Source organism: Eucyclogobius newberryi, unplaced genomic scaffold (genome assembly GCF_026437365.1).
Source record: "Eucyclogobius newberryi isolate DKJ021-1_F unplaced genomic scaffold, fEucNew1.0.hap1 SCAF_6, whole genome shotgun sequence".
Lineage (NCBI taxonomy): Eukaryota > Metazoa > Chordata > Actinopteri > Gobiiformes > Gobiidae > Eucyclogobius > Eucyclogobius newberryi.
In genome coordinates this window covers 22,642,817-22,666,857 of record NW_027316278.1, presented here as the reverse complement: position 1 = coordinate 22,666,857, position 24,041 = coordinate 22,642,817, and the positions used below count along the sequence as shown (strand labels likewise).

Genomic DNA, 24,041 nt, shown 5'->3' with positions numbered 1-24,041 from the left:
AAGGAGTTTGGCAGCTAAACTCTTGAGACTTTAGTCTGTTATTTGTCATGAATAATTGAATTAAAGACACACTATGTAGCTAACTTTTCCATCAGGGTGTCTGCCATCAGGTTCTCTCCTTTGAGGTGATATTGCTTTTCCAAGAAAGTTCCACAGTATGGCATTAACTGTATATCACCACCACGCCAAGTTACTGGTCAGATTTGTGGAGCGGCAATCCCACTCACTGTATGAATGCATGTTTGTTGACAGCTGAAATAGTTGTTCATGTGTCATCACATTTCACCAGCCAATAATAGTTAATACATTTTTCTTGTGATACAATTAGTTTTTAGGTCTTCAGGTTCAATATTTGTGATTTTTTGTTTTAGATATTTCATATTTTCGTCACACATACTTTGAACATGTACAACTACAGTAGGTGGCGGTAAATGCACCTTTTCAGTTGGCTGCCAACCGCCATTAAAAGTAACACAACAACAACAACAACAACAACAACAACAACAACAACAACAACAATGTAACTCTTGGATACCCAACGCCATGAAACACCAAAGAAGAAGAAGAAAAGTTACACAGTGCACCTTTAATATGAAATGTCATGCAAACAAACTCACACACTTTAACCACACATCCTCTGAGATCAAAGTCCATTTCAACAACAAACATTAATGAGTAAAGTTTACAATGATGTCTCACAGTCAGTGAATCCACTAAGTGTGTGAGAGCGGTTGGCTTTGTCAAAAACCTGATCTCAGGCTTGAGAATGCTCAAAACGCTGATAATAGGGTTTGGATGTTGTGCTTGTGTTCTGACCATAGGCATCCTCATCGGCCACTTTGGAATCTCCAAGACTGGGAGCTCTACACCATCCTGGGCCAGTGATGTGGTCAGAGATGTGGATGAGGACTTCATCTCAACCTTCCTATCTGAAGTGGATAATATGGAAATTGGGGATAATTTACGGTAAACAAAGACACTCAAAGCCTGCTCGTCAAACATTGAAGCCAACATCATTAGCAAAACAATGTTTATTTGGCTCCTTGTTGTTATTTTCCTATTCTTATGACATAAGTTAAAGTAGAGATGGTTTCCCCTTGTTCAACAGGGAGCTGACCAAAGTGCCCCACATGGCCACAACAGAAGGAGACGAGCAGACAGTCCAGTTCATGCTGAAGAGATGGCAGGATCCAGAGACAGGTCTAGATGATTCCTGGAGAGAGGAGTACAGTGTGTATCTGTCCTTCCCCGACCCAAAGAATCCAAACAAAGTCACTGTAGGTCAGTGGTCACTGTAGGTCAACTCCTTTGTAATGATCTAGTGACATAACTGATGTTTGTATTTCAGTGAATGCCTCAAATTCAGTGCTGCATACTCTTAGAGAAAAAGAGGTAACTTACACTCCAGACCAAGATGACCCTAATGTAGTGCCAGCCTACGCTGCATACTCGCCTAAGGGCAACGCCAAGGTAAATAAAAGTCTTTAAATCTGGCCATTTTAGAAATGATTACAGTCTTGCTTTGATTAAATGTGCTTGACACATATAAAGTGTTCTGATAAAAATCTGCCATATCAGTTTTATTTGCAATCTTTGCTAGATCACTCCTACATTGTTTGATTATGAGATGATAATAAAATGTTATCCTGTCATATAACCAGCTTGTAAACTGGACACTTTATATGCTTTCAGGGAAAACTGGTTTATGCCAACTACGGAAGACCAACTGATTACGAGCGTCTGAACCAGACTGTGAACCTGAAAGGGACTATTGCCATCACTAGATATGGAGGCGCAGGGAGAGCTGCAAAGGTACACTGTGTATATCATACCAATATTTAACTTAGTATTGAGTGTTGAATTATATATATATATATATATATATATATATATATATATATATATATATATATATATATATATATATTATATATATATATATTATACATATATATATATATATATATTATATATATATATATATATTATACATATATATATATATATATGCAGGCCATCAATGCTGCGCCCTATGGTGTTCTGGGGGTACTAGTTTACACTGACCCTTATGACATCAACGATGGACTCATGTCTGACCTGAATGAAACATATCCTCACTCGTGGTACCTGCCCCCTTCTGGGATGGAGAGGGGTTCATTTAACACTTTATTTGGAGATCTTCTCACGCCCTACCTGGCTGCTAAAGGTATTGTCTCAATGGTATAGTACCATAGTCATTGTGAAACAGTCCCTAGAATACTACAGCATGTCATTTCCTTCAAAGATCACACATACAGAATTCCTGTTGAAGACATCCCAGGCCTGCCTCCTATTCCAATACAGCCAATTGGGTTTGAGGATGCCTCTATACTGATCTGGTTTGTGAAATGTGTGATATGACATATCCTGAAAGCTGTTGAAAATGAAGCGTGCACTAAACCTTTTACTGTTCCCCCAGCGCTCTGGCTGGGATGGCAGCCCCAGAGGATTGGCAAGGATCATTTAAATGCAACTACAACTTTGGTGGTCCTGGGTTCAAAGATACATCCACATTTAAAGACAGGTAGAAATCTTGAGTGATAAGTCATCTGACTGTGCTGCTGTGTGTCAACAATCCATTTGTTTTATGGACCCAACTCATAAAGGTAGAGCTAAGAGAATAACCTTCACCTGAATATAGTTAACCATTTACATTAAGTTACAGATAAAGGTTGCCATAACACCATGCATGTATTTGAAACAACTGTGGCATGTGGCAAGACAATCAACAGTATTTTACATAAAGTAAATCTTTTTGTGTAAGGGGAAGCCATTATAAACGACACATTTATCCTTTTTAGTGATGTGGAACTGGATATTGGCAACTATGAGACAGTGAAGAATTCCTCAAATGTAATGGGAGTTATCAGGGGAAGCGTGGAGCCTGGTGAGACCAACAATAACAGAATGTTTGTAATGAGAAGTCCGCCTCATTCGTCTTACATAAGCATGTGTTCACAGACCGATATGTCATCTATGGGAACCACAGGGATAGTTGGGTCCACGGTGCGATTGATCCCAGCAGTGGGACTTCAGTGATGCTCGAAATCACCCGAGTGCTGGGCAGGATGGTGAAGCAGGGTGAGCACACAGGATGACCACATGTACACAGAGAGACACATGTAAACACTGATACTTTTGTACAGGAAAGTGGAGGCCTCGTAGGTCTATTATATTTGGGAGCTGGGGAGCAGAAGAGTTTGGCCTTATTGGCTCTGCAGAATACACAGAGGTAACATTACATTTTACATTCACATACACAAAAAAACCTTTCTTTTAGATTTATTTCTGATATTGTTTTCATCAGCAATACTTCACCAAGCTGAGTGAGCGCACTGTCGCCTACATCAATGTGGATATAGCTGTTTTTGGTGAGAGTTTCCACTATGACATTTTTCACACACTAAAACACAAGCTAACCATTTGAACATTTTAGCAAATGCTACTCTAAGAGCATCTGGAATGCCATCTATTCAGAATGTTGTCTTCACTGCTACGAAACAGGTAAAAAAACAACAGCTATGTATGAATAAAACTCTTAGTGTTCAGAGATTATTCTCATATTTATTTGATTTGTTCAAATAAATCATTCATAATCAGGGAAACATTTTTCATATGTTCTAGGTCAGTGCACCTGGATTGGAATCTACTTCCGTGTATGACAACTGGATCAAATATACAAACAAAACCAGTCCGGCTCATGGCGTCATTCCCAAGTATATCATACTTTCTCAATAGCGTTTTTTTTTCTGGTTTGTTCAAGATCTCTGCTACTTTTTGCTATTCAAATATAAATACACTGCATGCTGTGTTTTCTGTGACAGAATTGGATACCTGACTGGAGCTGGAAGTGACTATGCTGCTTTTGTCCATTACCTGGGAATAACGTCTCTGGACATGTCATACACATACGATCGGGTACTTTGACACTTGTTACAGTTAAGTTATATGGAAATATCCAAGGTGTAGCTCAGTGCTTTTTTTTTCTACACAGACTAAAACGAGAGCAAGGATTTACCCAGCATATCACACAGCATATGATACATTTGACTATGCTTCAAAATACATCGACCCCGGTAAGTAATGTTTCTACATGTTGTTTCTACTTTAAGGTACTTCTGCCATTACTGAAAATATTATGCCATTGGGATATCATTTGGTGAAATCACATGATAAACTAAGGACTCTTGAGCTTGACACCAAAACTGAAAAAACATGATTTGTCCAAATCATTTCTGAAATGAGCTATTGTTTGTGTACCAAACTGCTTTTTGCTCCTGAGGTTTCACCAGTCATCAGGCTATTGCCAGGACAGCAGGGAATGTCCTGATCCGATTGGCTGACAGTCTGCTGCTGCCTTTTAACTGCAGTGACTATGCTGAAACACTGGAAGATTATCTGAAAGAGGCAGTGGTACAATATGATGAACAACTGAAAGCCAAAAATATCTCTATGGGTAAATTCAATATTTATACATAAGAAATAGCTGAAGTAACTTTCTTACTGTATAAATTAAAGAAGTGTCTCAAACCTTTTTTGAATTCCAGAGCCGATTAAACAGGCTGTGGCCAGTTTTCGCAGAGCAGCTTATCACATGGATGAAGTAATTGGAAGTCTAGACCTGGGAAATGAATCGTGGGTCTGCACCTTCAGAGCACTTTAAATAATGACTGTAGTGTATTTACAAGTTATATTCCCCTAGGCCCCTCAAAGTGCGGATGATAAATGACCAACTCATGCTGCTGGACCGAGCTTTCTTGGACCCACTGGCTTTCCCAGATAAATATGCGTTCAGGTAGGAAGACTGCTCTTTTATATCATTTGTCAACCACAGGAATATCCCCCCTAAGGCCTTCTATTTTTCTATTCTTTTATTATGTATTTCATATTTGAAAATCTTGGATTAGATTCATGTTCATTCATTATGTATGAATTATATTCATATAATTATGTCATGTAATTGTTAAATATTCCCTGGTATTGAGTTCCACTCACAGACTTAAGGTGCTCTCTCTCAGAGAACACACAGTCACCTCACAGAGCCTCTAGAGACACAGCCAGCCCTGTTCTTTGTCTGATGAAGTCTGCCAGTGGATTGGATTAGATTAGTCTTGATTGTCCTTATGGAGAAATTCATGTCGGACAAGCCATGGCCACAAAGACGTACCAAAACAGACAATAGCAGGAGCCAAATCATGCAGCTTTGTACATCAAGCTTAAGTCTGTAGAGTTATGAGGAGCTCACCAACTTGGTAAAACACATTTTTTTTAAACTATGGGGCTCATGGGGCTTGTTTAAAAGCATCCAGTGGCTGTAAAGCACTTTGCTTGACAGCAGCTTGTTTAATGACTTAGAAACATAAAAAATAAAATTATTTCTGCTGCCTCCGTTGACATTTAATTTCTGATTGATCAGTGAAAGATTCGGCTTGATTCGCTTGGGTTCTATCATTTTTCTTTACAGGCATGTGATTTGGGCCTCGAGCAGTGCTGGGAAGCCAACCTTCCCGGGTTTGGCTGATGCAGTACAGAAAAGTGACTGGGACAAAGTTCACTACCACCTGTCTGTCCTGACCCAGGCAATAGAGGGCGCTGCACACACACTGACTAATGCCATTTAGTCCAGAGGAGGAGTTTGCAACGACACTCCAGGCTTTTATATGACTCATAGGAAATAATATTCTGACTTGATTTACAACATATGCTTATAGACTGAAATAATAACAAATACTAATGACCTTTGGGAATGTAACGTCCATTTAATCTGAATGGAAAAAAACGGTAGAAGCCCTCGTCAAACATGTTTGTACAAACCGTTTGTCTCACTGTTCCATACAGTGAGACAAATGTCTCACTGTATGGAACATTTCAGGTTAAATAATGTAATGAACCATATGCGTGTGTAATGATCTGTAGAACAAACCTGATTTAGATTTTATGTCATTTTTTGGCTTTTTTGCAATACATTTCCTCTTTGGTATACTAGAGAACACTTGTGTTCATGTTATACATAAATAATGACTATGATTGTTGCCCTTTATTATAATAAAATAGAAAAGCTTTTTATTTTTACTCCTTTGTGCTCAGATTTTCTTTGACATAGCAATAGCACTTGCCGTATTTGAATACCATGCATGACAATACCATTAGGCCTACTCAAGCGTTCATTTTCAGACTCCACAAACCTGAGAAACAACTATACTGTAATGTTAACATCTGACACCAGGGGTCTCAAAACACACTGAACGGAAAGGTCAGGGCAGCAAAACACTTCAAACCTTTCTGATCCATGATCCTGCTGTTGGTCTGGACAGGACAAACTTCATTGGAAGTTATTACGGTGTTATTATAACTCTTGTAGTTTTCCCTTTAGATTATTTCTGTTTTTTAATAAAAAGGACAAAAACTCAGACACAATATCTCTTTTGATTCTTGAAAAGCTGCTCGAGTCCATCTGTTCTCTGGCTAAAGATCACCAAGTTAGTCATATCCAAGTGCTCCCACACTGCTCACATACTGGTTCAGCCCAGATTCTTACAGCAGCCACACTTGGCATTCACACACTTTGTTGGGTTTGGACGGCTACACAAACATGAATGCCAAAGTTTCTGTTTTTACCTGGCTGCAGTTGTAGACACTCCATCTGGAAGTGTTTGGAAATCAAGGACTGTGAAGGAAATCATTCATGACCATTCTAACATATGTGCCACTGCAAAAAGCAATATTATATGCACTCAATTTAATGTGTAAATTACAACAACAAACCGGTTTTACTCGCCAGTCGCAGAGTTTATTCTTTTAAATATACATATCCCATTTTAAATACCCCACCTCCCTCCCCATCATAACTCTTCACTCTAAAGTCTTCACTTCCTCTGCCTGCAGACCTGCCGAGAGAAGCTCGTCTGCTGAAGAACACACTCTAGTTTGTGCAGCATATTGCTTATTATTAAGACATTTGCGAAAAAACAAATTAATAAAAATACTACGTTTCTTTTTTGTTTTCTGCTTCAACATCATACTGCTATTATGATCAGAGGCTAAACGTAAAAGTAAAACAAGCACATTGTCCCTCAGTCTGGCTACATATTGCATGGCTTTTTGAGCTATCACAGTGGTCTGCTGAGTAAAACCATGGTCCAATTGATGCAGTTCTGTCAACATCATTTGACTTTTGTTTTTGCTGGTGTTCTCTGCAGTTTTTCCTTTAGATAAACCTCCAACACACCAAGTAATATTGATATTAGGGCTGCAAAATGTTTCAAATTGATCATTACTAAAGACAGAAATTATCAATGTGCAAAATGCGGCAAATTTAAAATGCCCTGTTAAAATCAGGCCCCAAATTAAACATGTCACTGTCGTATGTATAATAACACGTATCATACATATGTTTAAAACAACCAGTTAAGCCTTGATAACACTTTGCTGGTTCAAATGGAAATCACTTTAAAAATGTACTGTTGCAACACATGGCTTTTGTAGTTTAATGTGTGCGTTTGTGTATATGTGTGCGTTTGGAGCAGCAGGCAGACTGAAGGACACTGTGGTACGGCACTAGAGGAAATCCAGGTGTTTAAAGTCACAAGGCATGCATGTAACACTGAACAGAAATGTCACCAGCGTCCCATCTTTTGTGTTTCATATGTGCTATGCAGAGGCTTCATAAGTCTCTTTTCTGCATTCTTCCTTTTTTTTTTTTCCATTTCTTTACAGTGAACTTTTTTATAAGGTTCCCCTTTGGACTCTTTTATGGAAGATTCTTTTGATGGTCTTGAGCAAAAGCAAGGGGACTTTCACAATGGTAAACCTTCTATGTGCTCTTGCTGTGTGCATCTCCAAGCATCTTTATCAAACCCATCTAGTTTGTCTGTCCATTCCATTTCGTTCCTTTTGTGGTTGCTCTGTTGCTGGGAGTTCAAAGGTGAGGTCAAACACGGGGAGAGTATTTGGGGTTTTTTGGCACCTCGGTGAAAGATTTCAGCTCATAAGGAATCCCCGTGTCCACCTCGATGGATTTTCGGGAGAATAGCAGCCGGATATCATTGTGCAAGTAGATCTTCCCAGATTTGGAGCTCTGGAATCTGTAACACAAAAGGTGAGTAAGACAGTAAGTACTGACAATCGGCCAAAAAGTGTCCTCGCCAATTTATTATTGATCAGGACAGTTTTGGACATTCACATTCACTGGGTTTAAAGTCGATGTTTGCATGATCGGATGAAACGATGTGCAAAAAGTTGTCGTTTCCCCCTCCAAATTTCGATCAGCAATGTCACAAAATGACACGTAATTTAAGAGCGATTCTTTTAGTGTTTTCACCGATAGCAGTTTTTCCCCAGCTCTATTCCTAGTAGAAGTGTTTGTAGTTCTTCTCTTTATTAAACATATTTGCTTAACTGTACCAGTATTGAGACGAGACGGCGAGTCTGTATTACCTCAGATGTATTAGGTAGCAGAGTATTTTCTTCCTATCGGTCCCCCGTGCAGGTGACCCCTCTCCTTTGCCATCAGCCCCCTCCTCCACAGGCATCAGGAAGATCCGTTGCCGAAGGAAGGTCATGTGATTGATTGGCATGTCACTGAAGTTATATGTCACCAAGAACATCTTCACCACAGTTTTGTTTGGATTAAATAAGGTCTGCAACAAGGGAACAAAGAGGAAAACAATATTATATAGGTCATAAAATATAGCAGCTCCACATATCGATATATAAGCGTTTGCCATGATGTCATTCAGTGCACTTGCAATGACTCACCACTTGAATGGTTCCTGCTTTGGGTATGCTGTATCCTTTCTTTCCCAGAGGCTCGAGAGATACTACCCCCTAGAGAGAAAAATATCCGTGTCAAGTATTATAGATAAATGAATTCAAGCAGTTTTATATTCCAAACATGTTTTTAAAATGTGATTTTATTAAGACCAAGTTCTGAACCAAATAATCTGTAGAAAACAGCATCTTGAAGGCTTATTAGCACTTCAAAAGCAGTTGACCAAATCAACTGACTAACATGCCTTGTATATGAAACTAGCAATGTCAAGATAATAAATAATTGTTATACAGGTCACAATATATTTCTAATAACTACTAACCTATAAATAGGACAGTTTTAGAGTCTAGATCATTTAAATTAAAATATTCAGTAAAAAGTAACTGAAGTGTTTTTTTTTAATACAAAGTATGGCTGTTTATGCCACATTAACATGACTTTTTACTTCAGAAAGTTTCATTTCCAGAAGCTAGCCACACACCAAGAGCTAATTTAATGAACATTATAACTAAAAGTCAACCAAGGCTTTTGCAATTTACCACTAGTAACTGTAAATAATAATGAATCATAAGTCATGATGATTCTTCTCACAATAACGTACAATAAAATGTGATTTTGTGACATCCCAATATGCAACTAAAAAAGCAGAAACCCAAAAGTTAAAAAAGCTGCTTTCCAAAATTTCCCAGTATCAATTTCAGATGAATAATGTCAAGTGAGTTGTTTGAGCTTATATGAAAGAAAGCAATTTCCAAACAGAATCAAAAGTAGTATTGACAGCAACAATCTAATCTAGCACAAATGTAAACTGACCAGAAAGGGTGAGGGCGCGCTGTGCTCAGAGATGTCATAGTAAGTGACCTGGACAGGCAAAGTGACATGCTGTGGACAGTAGGAGCCGCTGGCACCAATTTCTGCTGTGAACCCTTCAATGCAGCCCGAAGGGGAGAAACGCCCCTTCAACATGGACTCCTGGGACACACAGAAAATGTGGAGAGTTATACATACACTGCCACGCGATAAAAATTATAATAACATATTGATAAAAATAAAAATAATAAAAATAAAAATAATAATAATAATAATAATAATAATAATAATAATAATAATAATAATAATAATAATAATAATAATAATAATAATAATAATAATAATAATAATAATAATAATAATAATAATAATAATAATAATAATAATAATAATAATAATAATAATAATAATAATAATAATAATAGGCGTTCAAGTTAATTTCTGTACCTCAAAGTTGCCCAGTAGTGATCTGCTGATGGAGGAGGAGAACCCTCTGAAGCGTGTGGATCGTCCAGAGTCTGCATGTCTGCCACTTCGGAGCTGTCGGCTGATTATCACCCACAAGAGACACGTGGTTATGGGTTAAATTATACTTATTACAGCTTAAAAAATTCATCCTCAAGTATTTGACTTCAGACCAGACACTGCAGTTGAGGTGATCTTGTATGAAAATGAGCACATTGCATATGCCCTGAGTGTCTACTCCATATTAGTTTTGTAGTAAAATGGGTTACACTCACCTTTTCAGTCTTATGCCATTCTTCAGCCTCCTTCCTTGTCGTGTGCAGTCTGTAGCTGCCTGTACAAAAAGGATAGCAGATTAACCAAAGCCTACACAATGCTATTGTTCTGTGGTCTCCTTCCTACTTACTGGGCTTAAAGTACCTTCAGTTAAATTGTCTGCACAGACATTGCCCATCTCTGGACTGTCACATTTCTCAATAGCATCTCTAGCTAGCCCTAACTGTTCACTCACAGCCAAACACTCAACCATAGCTACCTTACAGGAACATTTTACATAACTTCAAGCTCTTGGTCAGTTCATCATCTCATCAATTTGACAAACGCAACTGTCAAAAAACAATTCATATGTAGCCTGCTACATTCTTTTTGTTTTGGTAAGAATGTCCATAAGCACATGGACAAACATTTAACCGTCCCTTCAGTAGAATCCTTCAAAACAAATACAATCTTAACTGATGGGTCTCTGAATAAATAAATCCCACTAAAACTACCACAGGTGCTGAGATACAGTAAAGTTTCACTTCCAGAAGCATTTCAAGCAGGATGGACACTAGTGTGTGTGGCGTTTTTGTACAGGTGCTAGAGATGAACCCCCTGTAACCAGGGAACAATAGCTGCCCCTCAATGGGCGTTATTCTGGAGTGACTCTGTCCGTTCGTGTGGTGTCCCCACTGTTCTCTTAGCTTCTCTAACTGCTGACGCTGTTCATGTTCTACCTTTCCTCCCAATCAAAATTTGAATTGAGTGACTGTGTAAATGAAGCAGTCACCATTAGTTCTTGTGTTTCTTTATTATAGCAACCCTTGTTCCTCTGCACGTATCACAAGTTGCATCTTTTATCAGATCGTTTTTTATCTGATTCTTGCCATTTTTTCTGGTATTCCCCGATTTTGTCACTGTTGTGTTACTTTTAATGGCAATTGGATGGCAGCCAATGGAAAAATGTGCATTTACCACTACCTACTGGATTGAGTTTGGCCAGGAGACACCAGGAAACCATAGTACGACGGTTGTTATCCAAATGTTACATTAGCGCCAGACTTGTCAAATGAGCAATTATCCCCTATCTCTTGATGACATTATCATCAGTGACATTATCATCATGGCGTGACATCATCGTCCTGGCAACTGTACAGGACATGACCTCACAATGGCTTGCTGCCATAGCAGTGTCTAGTTTCACTTACTGTAACAACTTGAGCAAATACACAAAGTAAATAGAAAATAGTGTATTAGATATTGGCAGCTTAATAACATATGTACATTTGCTCACCTTGGGCTGGTCCCGTGCAGATGGCAGCAGGTGGTTCCAGTACGGGGCAGCTTTAGAATCAGTGCTACGACAGGAGTCCGGTCCTAGGCCTTGAGTCAGCAGAGACAGTCTGCTCCTCTTGGAGGTGGAGGGCCCTTCGTCTTCTGAACAGGACTCAGCAGTGTCACCAGGCAACAGCAGCCTCTTTTTAGCAGGATGATGATGTCCTGCATTGGACCAGCGATGACCATTGCTGGGGGTCTTCTCTGAGGAGGGAAGGCCGTTAGCGTATGAGGCGGTCTGAGTGGCACTCCGCTCGGGTGGGGATGACTCTAGTCCAACGTCCCACTCTGTGGCCTCGCCTGGTTCCTGCAGCTCTGAGTGGTGCGGGGGGGAGAAAGGGCCTGGAGGGCTGGTGGGACTGGCTGGGCTGGGGCCCTCATATGTGGATATATCATAGGGATATGGGCTAGGCTGAGCTCCACCTGATCCATTACTGTTGCTCTCATGTCCAGGGCTCCCGAGTGACACTGAAGGGGTACGAGCCACATTTGTAGTCTCTGTTCTGGAGTTCCCAAATGAAAGGCCTTGGTCACACATGGGGGGAGATTTAGGTAAGAGAGGAGTGAATGCATCAGGTCTGTCATGGATGTGTTGTGTGACCCGGCGTGAGGGGTTGTGGCTGGGCGACATTGGGGGAGACCTGGGAGATCGCCCCCCTTCAGAGTCCCTGTGCTCCATTTGAGTGCAAGGAAAGACAGAGCCCCAGCCAGGGGCGGGGCCACAGAGAGGGGCATCTTCAGGCCCCTCTGCATCTGTGGAGTCAGCCAGGTGAGGGCGCTTGTGAGTCAAATGTGGGTCTTCCAGGCCCCTCTTTACACCCATTCGGACAGGCCTTGTTTGTGGATCACTATGGGCTTCTGTGGAAGTAGAAAATCCCCCCAGCTGGGAAAAAATAGAGAGCTGGTATACCTTTTGGAGTCTGAGCTCTTCCTGACCATAGTGCCTGGGATCCCCAGGTCTTACCCCAGGGTCTATGCCCGGAGTGGGGGCTGTGGGAGGTGGCAGGTCCCCCTCGTGGGCTGGAAGCTCTAATGGGGCCTTTTTGTGGGCCAACTCCACATGTATGTGCCTCATGGTTATTCTGCAGGAAACTAAGTTTTGTGCAAAAAGCCAAAAAACACTGAGGCTCAGAAAGTTAAGCCACAGGAAGTTGGAGATCCACCGTTTCTAAGGTGATGAAGTCATCTGGTGTGAACAAGGAAGTTGAACTACACCGCACCTAAAACCGAAACAAATTACAATTACATCTCAAATACAACTTTTTAAAAATTGGATTTTGACAGCTCATATATGGAAAATCAACAACAAATACATTGTAAACAAATTATTATAAGTAAAAACATATTTGATCCTGTGTTCAAAAGTTTATGCTATGGGAACTTAAACATGAACATGATTAGCGTCTCACCTTTGTGTCTGCCCTTGCCTAAATCGACACAACATCTGGAAATCGTTTCTGAACTGGTCTATTAAAAGAGTCCATTGATCTCCACGGCAACAGCCAAGGAACAACACCAACATCCCAAGATAGGCGAGAGGGAAACCAGTCAGCTCCAGAGGAAGTCGGAGTGGAAGAAATGAACACAAAAACTATATCCAAGAAAGAAGGAAAAAAACATTTGTGGTTACTTCCAAATACTGTTTTAGCAACCTTCATGCAATACAAAATGCTGCTGTAACATGATCACATAAAAAGGTTGGTAACTCACCAATGAGGCAGTGTGTCAATGACAGAGCTGGCCCCAGAGAGTATTTGTCTCTGAGCTATTGTTGGAGGAAAGTCTGAAGGGAATTCCTATTTTGATGGCTGACAACCAGGCTCTCCCGTCCTCATCACCTGGACATGTGCGTCGACATGACTGCCACATCATGACACGGGCATTACACCCAGAAACCCCTATAAAAACAAAAAAAAAACATGATTACAGGATATGATATCGCTTCAAAATACCCATGCACATTACAACTACAAGTCGGATGGAAGTAGATTTACTTTTTGATAAATGGTACTTCTCGAAAGCAGATGTAAGGTCAAGACCATTTACTTAAGTTTCCCAAATACTTACTCTTAATTGAGCATTTAAATTGGACAAAACATGTACTTCATGAGCAATATCATTTTGAAGAAACTGCTCTCGCTTTATTCTAGCCAAATGAAAAGAACAAATGGCTCAAGTATCAAACATTGAGGTCCACTTGAGGAAAGTTAAGATTCTCCTAGCGGCACGTTAGCCCGGGAGAAGCCGCCTGTTTCCCAACCCACTTGGACAAGAACTTGGGAATTTAGAGCAAGGAGAGGAGGGGGTCCCAGTGAAGAGTTTCCGTGGCAACCAGCACCCCAAGGATAACAGCCCATTTGTGCTTCAGCCACAATGAGGAAGAAAGGGAATCATGGCGGGGGAGAGAGGGGGGGGGACAGGGCAAAGATGTTTTGTGGGAAACTGCTATGTATAAAGTTGATGTGTAGGTTTGCACATTTACATATCACTGTTAAATTCACTTTGATGTTAAGAGTTAAAGCATTTTAACATGATAATTAATAAAACTAATACATTCAGACAAATCACTGAGGCCAGTAATGTTCTATTTAGACATATTATTCATTTTTGATATTCTTATAAATGGACTACCGGTATTTACCTACAAAAAAGGGCTTGTGTGAATCAATAGAAAAAACATTTACTTTACATTAAACAGTAGCATAACTTGTTTTGGATACAGTTACAACAACAAACTAAAATCGCAAATGGGAAATAGCTTCTCAGTTTGGTCACAGCTACACTCTCATACCAGTCTTTACCACAGAAAATGATGAGGCTTAGTCGCCTGTAATATGGTCACATGACACATGATCCCTGTGCAGTCAGCTACGGTGCAGGAGTTTAGAGAGATTATTCAAAAGTGGGTTTGTTGGGGCTCTAAAACACCACCTAAGAAAACCACCACCTAAGAAAACCACCAGATCTAAAAAGGGACCGTTCAAGGTCTAAAGTAGTGCTAAAGCAGATCTGAAATAAGACAATTGCTAGTTTTAAACAAGAAATAAGCCAAAGGTTGACAAAAATCCAGATCGAACTAACTCTAGATGAAGCAAATGTGAGCTCTTTCAGGTGGTTCCTCTGCAGTGCTAACATTTGACACCCAGTATTTATATATACAATTCAGGAATGTTTGGAATAGACGACAGCACAGAGTAATTGAGGGCTGTGAAGTGAATATAGCTCAAGAACATTACATTACGGTATGATGGTGTCAATAAAGTCTTGTTGTTCAATGGCAGGTTTAAACAGTGCTGGAAACCCTGAAAACCGGTCGGTGTCTCTTGTCCTGGCGGTGCAGGATGGGGTGGGGTAAAAGTGCAGTGATAATAGGGCCGCTACTGTCACCAGATAGTATTTTGAACCTGCAAGAATTTAGGCTAGTTTAGGTTTAATCATAACATATGGGAGAAAAAGTGCAACAGAATAGCATAGGTGGATTATTTCCCAACCCCGCCAATGAAAGACCAATTTGAAAAAGCAAAAAGAATCGTGGGTCATTAATTTAAAGTCACGTTTTTTTTATTTGATCCTTTTATGCAACGACATTCTTTTATTCATAAAATGCCCCTCAACATTTTTTTTTGCCTCATTTCTGTCCGTGGAGCTTTTGTTTTACTCAGATTAACTTTACACTCTACTTTAAATTAAGATGGAAACTAAATGGAAATTAAAGCAGTTTCTCCATTGTTGCTCCTACTGTGCAGAGCGTGGCTAGCTTGTTTGCTAACAGTAAGGGGAGATAAAGGACACTTCAAAAACAATTATTTTACACAACACAGAGAAATATAAATTAATGATAAAAGTAATCAGTTCCGCTATGTATGATCCCATTAGGGATAATGAGTGTAGTTTATCCTGCAAAACTGCATGATACACCATGACACAGCCCTCCATTATTCCCTACTTTAATTTGAAACACTTTTAACACGGGAAAGGGGAAAATAATTTACAAAAATCAGTTACCAAAATATAGAATTTATTATAAAAATTGATTTGAGTGGCACATCTAAGCCAAGTACACTCCATCTTGTACGTCTCAGATAAAGAAAAGCAATTTCAGACACAAGAAGATGACAGGTAAATAAATGAGACAAAGCATGATGAAACTGGGAGCTCCAGAGGGGCGGGGCTAAATAAAGCACCTACAGAAGAATAATGGGAGAGACAATAGTGTGTTCATGAACCAAAATGTGAAGCCTGTTAGCAAAGAGTGCATTCAGTCACTTATTCTCTTCAATTCAACCTCTCTATTCTCCAGGCTTCAGTCACCCACGACCCCTAACGGGAGCTTAGGGGCTACAAGAGACAAAGAGTAGGGAAACAGTCATTTAGATTATTATATGCTCTCAATTAATATATTTTCAAATAATTTTGCTGATTTAATGTCCGTGTTTGTCTGAATCTTGTAACTGCAAGTGTAAATAGTAATGCAGCACTTCCTGTGATCAAACAAAGGGCTTCACAGTGCATGTCTAAAACCTGCCTAAACCGGCAAAATTACACTCTAATCCAAAAGGACAGTCAATGGTCGACAGTTTTCTTTGCTGGAGTTTTTCCTAGTATGGAATTATTCTGATGTATCGTGCACTTGTTAAATTGCATGTGTTTTTATTGCAATGAAAAACCTTGAAAAACATGCAATCTGAAGAGTGAATGTGGATGTGGTGGTGGCTGAGAAGAGGAAAGGTTTCACTTTGAATAGGTTTAACGCCTAAATGTGTGTTTAAGTGAATTCAAAAATGGTATACATCATTTCCATATTTTAAATTATACATTTTTTAAAACATGCAATCTTACAGAGATCTGAATCTCTGCTTGTCTCCATGGAAACATATACTGCCTGTCCAAAAAAGTCGCCACTTGGATTCGACTAAGCAAATACAGTAGGGCCGAACCTCCTGCTGGATAACTGCTGCATGGGAGGATTCAGCTGCATCACGGTATTTAAACCAAACTGATGCAGAGGCTTCTCATTTTTGAAACAACCATGTGGAATGACAAATAAAAAACACTGTTTTAAAGTATGTTGGTGGAGCTCCTACATGTAACTGGGGTAACTGTGGTGATAAGGTCAACCCAAAGAGCTCTGAGGGTCACATGGCCTTACAGGCTAAATTATGTACCATTAGGAAAGATGTACGGAGCAAATTAAAATGTAAACGTATCAAACGCTTAACATCACATTAAAAACTGACTGAGACAAATATGGGTTTAGGAGCTCTTGTGGCAACGGCGTGCTAAACGGAAACATGTGTGCACTCTCCCTGTAAATGCTGAACATGTGTGGATTTATACGCACACGCAAAACTGCCACACTTTAAAAGAGTACACCAAACTTGTCATTAGGTGGCAGGCTGATGGCTTGACTTTGAGAAAAAGGCTCCTCAGAAATGTTCTAACAGAACAGAGGAGGTCTGTGCTGGATCCAAACCTTAAAGTGCCAGCAATACAACAACATTCCTGAGATTTCATAACAAACTATACATCCTTTCCTCTCTCATCCTCATTTCGCCCTGCACTGTTCGGTCTAGTAATGCCTACGGTCAAAATCTTTTTAAAATGATTGTTGACACTTTATCATAACTACACCTTAATTTGCCTTAACAAAGCATGAACAAAGACTTTATTCATAATGTACAAATCGTTTATTTAACATGATTCAGGATTAGTACCCACTTAACCAAGGTTAGGGTTGAAGTGTTAGTTAAGTTTACTCTGAATCATTCTTGGTAAGCCATATATTCATTATGAATCAAGTCTTTGTTCTTGTTCATTCAGAATCCGTTTTATCGCGATTGTCAGAGAACAATTCACAAACTAGGAACTGGCTTCTGCGTTAAGGTGACACATAAAACATGTAGAAGTTAAAGTATAGACTGTGCAAGGGCAAAATGAAATAATAAAAGTAATTTCAATACAATATATATACAACAAGATCAGAACGATAGTGCAAACAGTGGAATAGTAGGTATAGGTAAAGTATTATTTACATAGATTATTAAAGTATAAAGGCAGGAATAATTGTAGTTACTATGAATATCATCCAATTTAGAAATTTCTAATTATATTTAAAATGTTAAACATTTAGATTTAAGTTATTTTTAAATATGTATCTTTAGTTCTGACTGCATCTAAAAAAAGACTATTGTGTTCTCTTTTTCTTGTACTTTGTGGTGCAACACTGAAACTTCCCCATTGTGGGACAAATCAAAAGGTTCTCTTAACTTATTTTAAATTGCCAGTACATTTTGTAATACAACCATTTTCAAACACTTTTTAAACAATCAATGCACAGTATGCTTTTTAATGTTCTATCCATGTATTGCTGTCAAGTTTTAAGAAGGGGAAGATATTAACAGCTCCAGCTGTAAAGGAGCAAAGAAGGATTGCCCTCAGACGTTCAAGTTGCAAACACTGCATTATACATCCTAAATATAGAACCTCAACCTACCATTTTCTATATTGAGATGCGACGGTAGCACACACACATTCTAATCAACTAAAATCATACATTTACATTCCTCCCATTTCACTGCTCCTGCTGTTTATCTCCAGATCCACCCAGCTAATATAATATCTGCATGTGGCCAGCTGCAGCATGTCCTCGGACGACATCTCACGCATGTAACAGAGGTGTGACAGATCCAGCAGGCCTTTTTAAAACACCCCTATTGTCAACTTTTACTTTATTCCCCTGAACAAACCACACCCACGACTCCCCTGTTGCCTACAACATTCGCCTTCCAAAACACTAAGAGCTCACTAAACAATCACCTGTTGATTAGATTACAAGCTCCCATCAGTTAAGGAATTTAATATCAGGGGAGGGTGGAATGACAGGTGTGTGAGTGTGAGTGTGAGTGTGAGTGTGAGTGTGAGTGTGAGTGTGAGTGTGAGTGTGAGTGTGAGTGTGAGTGTGAGTGTGAGTGTGAGTGTGAGTGTGAGTGAGAGTGAGAGTGAGAGTGAGAGTGAGAGTGAGAGTGAGAGTGAGAGTGAGAGTGAGAGTGAGAGAGAGAGAGAGAGAGAGAGAGAGAGATGAACACCATAGAAAGACAGGATGTAATAAAAGAAGTCAGGTTGCATTGACTGAAACTGATAAACCCCCTTGTGCACTAAAGCTGTGTTTAGCTGTCTAATCTGACCCGGTGGTAAAGTTGCTGAGAAAGCTGTTTAACCCTGTGTCTCTGTCTGTCCTCTCTGTCTCTCACTATCTGTGTCTGCCTGCTTTCATGTGGCCATTTTAGGAGAAGTTGAGTCACCCCTGCTCAGCTGACAAATATGACAAGAGAAGGCACTGACGTGACCAAACTTTGTTTTGTTTGTTTGACACCGACCTTTTTCGAGAGAGGTGGATGTCCCTCGTTGAGTGTCTTACTTCTTCAGTGTCTTCTTCTTCTTCTTCTTTGGTGGATCGGGCTGTGCTCAGGTCGCAGTGTGACTCTTCCTCCTGCACAAACAGCGTTGAGAAAGACACTTTGTGAGCGCGGCTCTTCTTAAAGTTAGTCCTCCTCTGCAGCTGCTTTGCTCAGGCTCCGTGTCTCTTCTGTGTGTTGTTTTCGTGCTGCTGCTGCTGCTGCTGCTGCTGCTGCTGCTTCTCCTCCCTTCGTCTCTCACACGTTCACTAATCAGAAAACCCATCAGGACTCCCCCCTTCTCATCTCCTTTTCTCTGGGCTGGAGCCACCCCCCTTCCTTTGCGCTCCCTGTTTTCTTCCTTTCTCTCATTCGCGCCCCTCCAAAATATCTTGGACACAAAAGCCACTTCATGTGTTAGCATTCCCCCCTTTCCTCTCCTCCCATTTCGCTCTGTCCGACCAGCAGGCCCCTCCTCTCTGGCCCTCGCTCTTCTTTGGGCCCGTGTATGTTTTCTTTCTGTCGTTTCCTCTCAGCTGATAGAGCCGGGCGCGCTTTGCTCACTCAGCAGAGCCGCGCACTGAAGGCATACAAGGCGAGGGGGACGGGGGAGGTGTGAGGCCGGCCGCTGATTGGCCAGCGGGAAGGGGGGCCAGCAGCGGAGACCGTGATGGTGATTGGCTGACAGGGGCAGCATGTGGGTCCATTAGTCCCGCCCACCTGCTTATCCCGTCCTACAGAGGAGAGACGTGTAAAGAGCACTTTTCCAACACAGTGACGTTAAAGCGTTTGAGTTAAACGTGTGGTTTTGACGGCTTCAGCCTCGTTTTGTTTGAAGGGATGAAATTATGCAATAGATTTAAGGCAATCCGAATACATGTTATGTATACACGTGTAGCCTGGCACAAAAGAAGGATCTATAAATAAACCTAGATGCACTAAAAGCCAAGACTTTCACTCTGAATCCTTTATGCTTGAAAACACGAACCACTAAAGGTTCTAGAATGTGACACCATCTATGACTGCAATGTGACATCTATAACTAGAATGTGACACCATCTATAACTGCAAATTTATTTATTTATTTGTCTATGGGAGTTTTTATTTATTTATAGGAGATCTTCTACTGAAAGTGTTTTTCAGACCTCTGTATCTACCTGCGTTGCACCAATGAAATTTCCCCATGTGGGACAATCAAGGAATATCTTATCTTATCTTATCTTAAATCATATTTCTAAAGGATTATCTTATCTTATCTTATTTTCTAAATGGCAAAATGAATTCAATTAATTTAATGACCATTGATTACACTTTAAATCAAATTAACCTGTAAGGCCAAAAACATATTGTAGTCAATGTTACAGCAACACAAACTATTCATTTCATATTTAGTGACTTCTACATTAAACAGCCCAATTTTTTTCCATTATAAAAAGGGATATCGATTACATGTATTTATCTAAACAACAGCTAACTTAACCTGCCATTCAGAAAACATGATTTACATGAAGTAATGAGACCTTAATATAACCTTGTGGAGAAAGTCAAATGTGATTTGACAAGTCACGATAAGCTAAACCATAATTAGGTCAATGGATTAAGTTTTCTTTCCCTGCACAGTGAACCAAACGTGTACCACTCTCTGTAAAACAAAATGTGTTGTACACTATAGCGCTACAGGGCTTATCAGGGGTTGGAGCATGATAGTACATGAAGTGCATGTGAAAAAGTTTATCAGTGGAGCAGCAGCACACAGCTGACTGTGTCTGTGCACTTTACCATCTGTGATCTAATAAGTTACAGCAAGGGGAACATTCAAACAGAGTTCAGCTCTCAGTCCACTTTATCATAAAAGGATGCAACATGTCCCTGTTCTGTTGATGTTTATCCGTCCACAACAGTTCTTATACCTGCCAACAATCTGTCCATATTTGGATTAATGGGTTGTCCTGACATGAAAGATCCTCCTCCACTGAAGGGCAGGCTGAAAGCAGCAGAGGATAAAGACACAGTGAAAACACTCTACATTCCTCTGACACATAAGCACTGATGTAATGTTTGTTTGGTGTCCATATGACAACTGATAGCTTCGCATTGGACTGCATAATTAGTTATGGCTGGTATGACATTGATCAACTGGTGTAAAAACTGTGCTGTTTATTTGACATACAAATATAATAAAGAGACAGAAGAAAGTGTGAGTATAAATGTTTGGATCATATGAAGCCCTCTTTGAAGACACACCCACAACTCAAGAACCACAACTACTGGTATGCAGAGGAAAAAACATGACAACATTAAAACATTATTTGATTTAAAGGAGACAAATGCATGTTACTTGAGTGCGGGGGCGCAGAGATACGACACTGTTTGGCGTCTAACAAAACAGCCAAATATGTTACTCTGATTTCGAGGACTTGTCGACTATTGACTTCCTGTTTTGAAAAGTTAGAATTGAGAAGCCTCTTCATAGTAAACAGTTATGAGCACTCCTGATAACTGATAATTTGTCTCTTTTAAAAGCTTGACAGTATTCTGTAACTAAAAGGTACATAATGACAATCTGTGGATGTAGGCAACACTATTGTTTTATTGTGGCATACAGCAGGCTCGTTACAGCTGTGTTCTGAGCCTGATTCTGGCCATTCCTGCTTGTCAATGCCGATCTCGTCAAATCTTGTAGCTAAGCAAGTCGGGGCCTGGTTAGTACTTGGATGGAAGACGCGGGTGCAAACTGCTGTTGTGTTCTTAGGCAAGACACTTCATCTACTTTGACTAGTATGAATCTGGTGGTGGCCGCAGGGGCCATAAGCGCACTTTGGGTTTCATAAAAGGTGCAATATAAATCCAATGATCCATTGATAGGTAAGCTTTTAAATGTAAGTAAGACAATCAGACCATCGACTAATTGTTAAAACTGCCCTGTGCAAACACATTCTTGGAGCGGTGCCCAACATGCAAATTAGGCCTATTTAAAAGTTAGGATATCCAATCTAGTGTATATGTGTTATTCTATATTCCCTCGGAGAAGTCAGACGAGGCCAATTACCAGACCCACATGCACTCGTGTTCAGGAAACAACATCACTATCAAATGTTCTCTCCTTAGACAAGTATTTGTATTAAAAACCTCACATACCTTAAACAGATACGGCAATTTCAGCTTCAACATTCCACGCTGCTTTGAGCTAGTTACGCTAATGAAACACTGACTTGTTTACGCTACCACAAAGTGACTAAGAGTTGTTTGTGGTAGGTTTTAAAATATTTCAATGTCTACTTATGGTGCTGAATTTTTTTTATTAAGATTGAGGTTGGTTTAAACTTTTACTCCTAAACCAACTATTAATAGTGTGTATGTTTGTTTTTATACTGACGCTAAGTTTATGCCTTTGTTCACAAAATACTAATGAATAATTTGTCTCGAAGGCAATTTTATCATTGAAACAAAGAAAGAAAAATGTGATAAAACATTCATGTAGCTGGAAATGGAGACAAGTGAGACATGGTTTATTGAAAATGGACACAACATGCATATTACACTGTGCAACGTTTAATATTTTTATATTGCGCCTATGTAGTATCACCTTTTACACGTAATATAACAATTTGTTAATGCAAAATTATTTATTATATTTTTATTAATGTATTAATAACTCACAAATCTTTATACATTTGTGTATTCAAAACCCCTCTTCGGCTAAAAGCCTTTTTCAAGAGAAATCTGTCTGGTCACATCACCAAACAACAGGGTTGGAGGGGTTCAAGGCCCTTCATTGCTGCTTGCGGGTGTAACTGACTCTTGATGACAGATGCACTTGCTCGGGTTGGGCATCAACAAGTGTTCTGTTGTAGTTTGAGCACATTTAACCACATTCTATTAGCGATGCTTCCTCCTTCACTCTGGTAAAACTTTGCTGCGAATCTAAAAGAGCGTCTTTGGTCAAAACAGGCCGTGCGATGAGGTCACAGCCCTGATAATAATCTAGAGAGTTTTTCGGAAACTGCATCCCCAGTAAATAATACCAGTCCACAAGTGCTCCAGTAACTAATATTACTATTAAGCAAAGCTGTGGTGCTTTAATTTAGAAAACATTGAAATATTCAAACCCTGGTCAGATATTGCAGCCTTGTTGAATCCTCCCATTTAAAGCCGATTTGTATGCGACTGGACATGTATGTGAAGTGCGGAGGGGGTGAGCGCCCCGAGTCTTGGTGACAGGCCGGGTGAGCTCAAAGGATGGAATGTTCCACACAAATATGCTGCTGCCTATTCACGGAGGACAGGAAATAAAGCTCTATTACACCCAGCCTTCCTCCCTCACGTTCCGATTCCTTCTGGCTCAAACCCCCACCTTTTCAATGTCCAATTTTGGCCTTTTCTTTTCATGTTTTTGGCCCGTTTTGAATCCGGTCCGTGTGCCCCCCCAGCCCTTCTCCCCATTCCTTTGGAGTGGTCTTTAAGGGCATTTTGGGAGCTTCTCTTGTGCTAAAAATCAATCCTTTTTTTCACTCTTTTGGGGGAACTCGCACAGCAGGCTTGTGTGGCACCGCTCAGACTGGTAGCAGCTGAATAGAGGACTCTGCCATCTGGAGCCAATGCAATAAATAGCTCTTTGTGTCTGATAATATCCAACTAAATATGTTACCACAATTATTCATGATAGCTAAATATTAGACTTTTCATGTTGCCAGTTATAAGGATGTCACGATATAGACATTTGTGTTGCTTATTGTTGTGAGGGTACATCGAAAATAAATCACAATTCTGAGAACGTGACCAAACAACAGTGAAATTTAGTTAAATGTTTTGTATACAGTAACTATTCCTCAAGATTGTGCCCAGCTTTATAAAATTGAGCTTTCTGAAAGACAAAATAAAATGCTACAAACAGACAAATAAAATTATTTTACATTTTGATTTACATCTTTTCACTATATACGTAGATTGAATTACAAAGACTTAATAAT

General features: G+C 39.9%; 2 protein-coding genes across 2 annotated transcripts; one reads left to right on the top strand and one right to left on the bottom strand.

Moving 5' to 3' along the window:
- Nucleotides 1–694: 694 nt before the first annotated feature.
- On the top strand, nucleotides 695–5,777 carry naaladl1 (N-acetylated alpha-linked acidic dipeptidase like 1). The gene is made up of 19 exons (XM_072433563.1): nucleotides 695–966; nucleotides 1,109–1,281; nucleotides 1,349–1,470; nucleotides 1,693–1,812; nucleotides 2,014–2,206; nucleotides 2,285–2,378; nucleotides 2,459–2,563; nucleotides 2,841–2,926; nucleotides 3,001–3,120; nucleotides 3,186–3,271; nucleotides 3,347–3,410; nucleotides 3,476–3,543; nucleotides 3,664–3,755; nucleotides 3,864–3,957; nucleotides 4,034–4,115; nucleotides 4,322–4,495; nucleotides 4,587–4,674; nucleotides 4,742–4,834; nucleotides 5,504–5,777. The coding sequence occupies exons 1-19, from the start codon at nucleotides 767–769 to the stop codon at nucleotides 5,658–5,660; spliced, it is 2,211 nt and encodes a 736-aa protein (XP_072289664.1). The 5' UTR covers nucleotides 695–766; the 3' UTR covers nucleotides 5,661–5,777.
- A 1,030-nt stretch (nucleotides 5,778–6,807) lies between these two features.
- Nucleotides 6,808–19,251, bottom strand: atosb (atos homolog b). The gene is made up of 10 exons (XM_072432369.1): nucleotides 19,054–19,251; nucleotides 13,388–13,575; nucleotides 13,087–13,268; nucleotides 11,637–12,897; nucleotides 10,360–10,418; nucleotides 10,067–10,166; nucleotides 9,623–9,781; nucleotides 8,797–8,865; nucleotides 8,476–8,678; nucleotides 6,808–8,123 (listed from the first exon to the last, which is right to left on the bottom strand). The coding sequence occupies exons 4-10, from the start codon at nucleotides 12,750–12,752 to the stop codon at nucleotides 7,970–7,972; spliced, it is 1,860 nt and encodes a 619-aa protein (XP_072288470.1). The 5' UTR covers nucleotides 12,753–12,897; nucleotides 13,087–13,268; nucleotides 13,388–13,575; nucleotides 19,054–19,251; the 3' UTR covers nucleotides 6,808–7,969.
- Between the last annotated feature and the right edge of the window lie 4,790 nt (nucleotides 19,252–24,041).

What these genes read in the sequence shown, in the direction of transcription:
- naaladl1 (XM_072433563.1), top strand. Translation starts at nt 767, where the DNA reads ATGCTCAAAACGCTGATAATAGGGTTTGGATGTTGTGCTTGTGTTCTG. An exon ending in TGTCATACACATACGATCGG is followed by an intron (nt 3,958 to 4,033) that starts GTACTTTGACAC and finishes TTTTCTACACAG; the next exon opens with ACTAAAACGAGAGCAAGGAT. An exon ending in TTCAAAATACATCGACCCCG is followed by an intron (nt 4,116 to 4,321) that starts GTAAGTAATGTT and finishes TTTGCTCCTGAG; the next exon opens with GTTTCACCAGTCATCAGGCT.
- atosb (XM_072432369.1), bottom strand. Translation starts at nt 12,752, where the DNA reads ATGAGGCACATACATGTGGAGTTGGCCCACAAAAAGGCCCCATTAGAG. An exon ending in CTGCACGGGACCAGCCCAAG is followed by an intron (nt 10,419 to 11,636) that starts GTGAGCAAATGT and finishes CTTTTTGTACAG; the next exon opens with GCAGCTACAGACTGCACACG. An exon ending in TGCTACCTAATACATCTGAG is followed by an intron (nt 8,124 to 8,475) that starts GTAATACAGACT and finishes TTTGTGTTACAG; the next exon opens with ATTCCAGAGCTCCAAATCTG.